Source organism: Saccostrea cucullata, unplaced genomic scaffold, assembly GCF_032062105.1.
Source record: "Saccostrea cucullata isolate Sc308-1 unplaced genomic scaffold, CSIRO_AGI_Scuc_v1 ctg3625, whole genome shotgun sequence".
Lineage (NCBI taxonomy): Eukaryota > Metazoa > Mollusca > Bivalvia > Ostreida > Ostreidae > Saccostrea > Saccostrea cuccullata.
The window spans coordinates 47,834-53,535 of NW_026934359.1; the positions used below are offsets into that span (position 1 = coordinate 47,834).

At 35.3% G+C, this 5,702-nt stretch overlaps 1 protein-coding gene across 1 annotated transcript; it reads left to right on the top strand.

The window, feature by feature from the left end:
- Positions 1–285: 285 nt before the first annotated feature.
- Positions 286–2,420, top strand: LOC134240575 (U1 small nuclear ribonucleoprotein 70 kDa-like). The gene is made up of 5 exons (XM_062722661.1): positions 286–296; positions 382–473; positions 719–898; positions 991–1,362; positions 2,245–2,420. The coding sequence occupies exons 1-5, from the start codon at positions 286–288 to the stop codon at positions 2,418–2,420; spliced, it is 831 nt and encodes a 276-aa protein (XP_062578645.1).
- The last annotated feature ends 3,282 nt before the right edge of the window (positions 2,421–5,702 follow it).

Below are 5,702 nucleotides of genomic sequence, written 5' to 3' on the forward strand. Positions count from 1 at the left end.
ATTCTAATTGATCAACTGAAAGTTGGATAGGAAAAGAAGAAACACAGAGAGGGAAAGAAAAAAATTGGAAAGGAAAAGAAAACAACATGTAAGAAGCATTAAATTAGAATTGAAGTGAAATGTAAGACACTTTTTATCTCAAGTTTCAAGACATCTTGAATTTAAACATTTTTAGGGGGAAGAATCAAAAATCCCGACACAATTGCAATACAATGATGATGAAGATACAACAGTCCAGACAGAAAATCCAGGAAACCAAAATGTTGAACTACAACCAACAACACAATGGAAAAACAGTAAATATGTTCTTAATTGTCATTTATCTCACTTTTATGAATTTGTTTTTATTTCTCCTTTTCATCTTCATTCTTCCTTTAACAGAATTCAGCCCTACCATCCAATAATAATAAAGACACAACATCACAGTCAAATCCAGAAAACCAAAGACTTGAACTGCAATCGACACTACAAGAGTATGATGAAAAAACAATAAATATGTTTTCGATTGTGAAGTTTCCTCACTTTATAAATTTGTTTCTTTCTTTTTACTACCTAGATTTTCCCTTACAGAATGCATCTCATCCTTCCTGGATAAGAAATTACCTTCAATTCTAAGCTCAGCAGCAAAAAAATTAACAACAAAATAAAAGTCCTGCCGAAGTCATAAAGAAAAGAAAAACTCACAATTCAGATGCTACCATTTTAAAAATAAAAACAGATAAGGAAAGAAAGAGACGATCAAGAAGAATAAGAAGTCAAGGAGTCATTGAGTTCGAAAGGGCAAAGGATAGAGAAAGAAAAGGAGAATCAAGGAAAAGAAGAAGTGAAACCATTACACAAGATAGAGAACAAAATAAACAGCTAAAAAAGAGACGCAGAGATGCAAGACACATTGAAAGTGTGGAAAACGAGAAAATAAAAGACAAAGAAAGAAAGAAAACTGCAAGAGCTAGACATGGTGAAGAATCCATTATATCTAATCAACAAAAGATAGGAAAAGAAAGAAGATTGCAATAGCAGGAAGAGATAAAGAATCCATTATATCAAATAAGGAAAGAAAGAAAACTGCAAAAGCAAGAAGAGATAGGGAAACGTTTTCATCTGACCAGAAAAAAGATAAAGAAAGAAAGGAAATTGCAAGAACTGGAAGAGATGAAGAATCCATTATACCTGATCAAAAAAAAAAAGATAAAGAAAGAAAGAAAACTGCAAGAGCAGGAAGAGATGAAGAATCCATTATACCTGATCAAAAAAGAGATAAAGAAAGAAAGAAAACCATAAGAGCAGGAAGAGATGAAGAATCCATTATATCTGACCAAATAAAAGATAAAGAAAGAAAGAAAACTGCAAGAGAAACAAGAGGTGTGAAAACAGTTTCAACTGATAAAAGGCAAGATAAGGAAAGAAAAAGACTTTGCAGAAAGCAGAGAAAACCTGAGGACATTATACAAAATAGAGCTGCAGAAACAATCAGAAGACAACCAAAAAAAAAAAAAAAGAAATATTCTGAAATGGATGCATTTCTCTAATCAAAAAAGGAATTTCCAGCATATATTTGTACATGCTGCAACCGCACTTGGTTTAAAAGCACTGTTATTCAAGCTAAACAAAAAAATTTCAAGAACACAAATTCTGAAATCATAGCACAAGCATTCACTGGATGTAAATCATTTGATGGTGAAGAATACATCTGTAAATCATGCAGCTCTGTTTTAAAATCAAACAAACTTCCACCACTTGCAATTGCACATGGCTTCCAATTAGATGTCATACCAGAAGAACTAACAAATCTTTGTGAATTGGAGAGTATACTTATCTCGCAACGCATTCTCTTCTACAAATTACTTAACCTACCGCGTGGAGGCCAAAAAGGATTCAAATGAAATTTAGTGAATGTACCAATCAATTTAAAGAAAGTAACATCTGTTTTGCCAAGGACACCCTCACAAGGGGGAATAATTCCTCTTGAACTAAAAAGAAGAATTAATTACAAGGGACATCACATTCACAAGAATATACGTCCATACTCTGTATACCAGGGTCTATCATGGCTAAGAAGAAATAACGCTCTATACAAAAATGTTCAAATAAATGAAAACTTGGAAACAAACTGTCAAGAGGAAGATGAAGATTTATGGCATAGCTTACAAATCGAAGAGAATGTTGAGGAAAACAAGACAATAGATTTAGACAATATTGATATCACTGAAGAAGAAAGTAATAACTAAAATGATGATTCTGTAGAAACTCAAGTCCAGGGGCTTCAGTTTGATATGTGTCTACATCCATCCAATATTGTTCATACTGGTGTGGAGTCTTACAGTATGGCCCCTGGAGAAGGAGAAATTCCCGGCAATGTTTTTGCGGATGAAATTTGTGAAGTACTAGCTTTTTCTGTTTGTTTTCCACATGGAAAATGAACATTTTCAGACATAAAAGAATTATCCAAGAAATCAAACTGTAAAATATCAATAAAGAAATATTTTACTCAAAGGCTTACCAATGTTGACACAAGATTTGCAACAAACATGTCTTACTTATTCTATGCCTTGTATGCCACTGAGAAAAAGCAAGTAGATGATGCTATTTCAATTGCTATGAGAAAGGCACGCAGACAGGACATACATGTAACAGCTGGTCAATTAAAAGATCCCAACAATGTTAGAGACATTTTAGTTAAATATCAGGCTTTTCAATTTTTACAACAGATTCGAGGTTCTCAATCCTATTGGCAACGTGCGCACAATTTGAACTTTTGGCATTGGTTAGAGCCAAAGGACCTTTGACATGGTTTCTTACTCTGACACAAGATGGCCTGAGACAGTTCAAGCTATTGCAGCTCAAAGAGGAAGAGTTTTGTTTGATAATGAGGTTAAAGCCATGTCATCTGATGAAGTTCATACCTGGTTACGTGAAAATCCCATCACAGCTGCCAGACAATTTGATCACAGACTTCAGGCATTATTTCAGCATGTGATCTTAAGCAAAAGTTCTCCTTTAGGAAAGGTTACTTGCTATTTTCAACGTACAGAATTTCAATTGAGAGGATCACCACATGCTCATATTGCATTATGGGTAGAAAATGCACCACAATTAGACACAGCTACAGAAGATGAAATTACATCATTTATAGACAAGTATGTTACTTGTGCTTTACCTCCCGAAGATCATCCATTGTACGAACATGTCAATGAAAAACAGAGACACAGTCATTCTGTTGCCTGTAAGAAACACAGTAAACTGTAACAACTGCAGATTCCAATATCCTAAGCCGCCTAGTGAAAAAAAACAATATTAAGTTCACCAACTGCTGCAACAGACGTAACACAGAACTGAAGCAAAATAATTTTGTCAACAGTTCTAAATTATTTAACAACTGCTGATGATCTTGACAATCTCAGTGTCAAAGACCTACTTCAGAAGTGTAGGTTGCCATCAGACATATACCACAAAGCCTTGGCTGTATCCAAATCCAGAACTGTTGTTTTGAAAAGAACACCAGCAGAAAGGAATATCAACAACTACAATCCAGATATATTAAAATACTGGGAAGCCAATAAGGATCTCCAGTATGTATGTGATCATACTCCTGTGTTGCCTACATTGTGGCATACGTCACAAAAGATGAGAAAGAGATGTCACAAATGCTCAAAAATGCAGCCTCTGAGAAGTTCCGACGTTAAATCATGGCTAAAACATATAGGACATTTTTCTTGACAAATAGAGAAATAAGTGTGTAATATCAAAATTATCTGGATACCAACTGACTTCAAAGAAAACAGAATAAGTATTCTCAAGTCAAAAAATATATTAGAAACCCTGGAGGATGAATCCACAGACATATATTGCAGAAGCATTGTTGATAATTATGCAATAAGGCCATACACCACTCACTTTACCAACGTGTGTCTATCAAAGTTTGCATCCCTGTATGAACAAAGTTCCTCTTCATCTAAATCAGATCATGAAAACGATGTTTTAGATGAACCACCAATTCAAAACCAAAGTTATCATGATCATCTTCCTAAAACCATTGTACTACATGACACAGATATTGTAATGAAGAAAAGAAACACACCAGCTGTTCAAAGATATCATGTGGTATCTGAAAACAAAGATTTCGAAAAATTTTATTATCAGCAGCTCTTGCTTTTCATTCCATGGAGAAAAGAAGAAGATCTACTTCAAGGTCACGCATTGTATGAGGAATCTTACCAAGACATGAAACCATTATTCTGCAAAACAAAAGTATAATAGAAAAGCATTCAGACATTGTAACTCGTTCAATGGAACAGTATAGAGAAGGTGGAATGCCTCAAAATGCATGGGACCTTCTTAATCCTGAGGGATCCTGTGTCAAGCAGAGGATGCAAGAAACCGTGATTTAAATGAAAATGAAGATACTGAAGATCACCACAGAGTTCAAGTACACTCAAGTACCTCAATTTTACCACAATCAGACCTCAGGAATAATCAGATGACCAAATTCAAGAAATTGTGTGTAGTCTTAACAGTGAACAAAAGGGAATCTTTATTCATATCACTGATTGGTGCACTCGTTTGAGAATGGGAATGTCCCCTGACCCTTTCTATATTTTCCTGTCTGGAGGTGCTGGTACTGGGAAAAGCAGACTTATAAAAGCTTTGTACCATCAAACTTTTCGTATCCTGCTGACACCAGGACAAGACCCAGAACATCCTTCTATTCAACTCACACCTCCGACAGGATGTGCAGCTTTCAACATTGGAGGTGCAACATTGCATTCAGCATTAAAACTTCCACTCAAAGGCTTTTATAGATTAAGAGGAAATCCTTCATTACTTACAACATACCAATGCAAATATGAAAATTCTCATAATTGATGAGGTCTCATTGCTACGAAGAAAGACTTTTGCATATCTGCACAAGCGCCTACAAGAAATAAAAAAATGTTGACAATACTGATAGTACGAGGGTTGATCCATAAGTAATAAGTAATGTCACTGTGTCCATGTCTTTGGTTTTTGGTGGTTTTTGGTGTCAAAGTTTCGCTTATCGCTCTTATCGTCACAGGCCTGTCTTCTTTCACAACGTCAGAAACAAGTTGAACATTTCCATCCGATCGTCCACCCTTCGGTCTTCCTGTCCTCTGTTGATCATTTAATGATCCATCTCCCTCCCGAAAACGTTGGAACCACCGATAAACAAGTCTCCTATTGACCTTCTATTCACTATAAGTCTCATTCATCAAAGAAACGGTCTCTAATGGCGAATTCCCCGTTTTGTAACAAAAATGCATAACAGCTTGTTGCGGCGTTTTTTCCATTTCTGGTATTTCTTTCGTTCAAATCATCGGAATGAAACACAGTGTTTATCATCGAAAATGGCAATGACGTCATTTAATTTCTAACTGAAGACTGGAAAATGACGTAAATTTTTACTATCGAAAAAACGGGCAATTTGACGCGTTTTTAAAATTTTTTATAATGTGTTTATCTTTTTATTCCTAAGAAAATAAAGTTCAAAATTAGACGTAACGTTATGACGCGGCGACACCCCCTATGTCTCACGTTTTAAACATCTATAAAAATAGTTTTATTTAGCATTATTATACCCCCCGCAAACGAAGTTTGGGGGGGTATATAAGGAATGACCTTGTCCGTCTGTCTGTCTGTCCAATATTTTTAAAAGTCTGTCTAGCTGTCCGTCTGTCTGTGCAAAC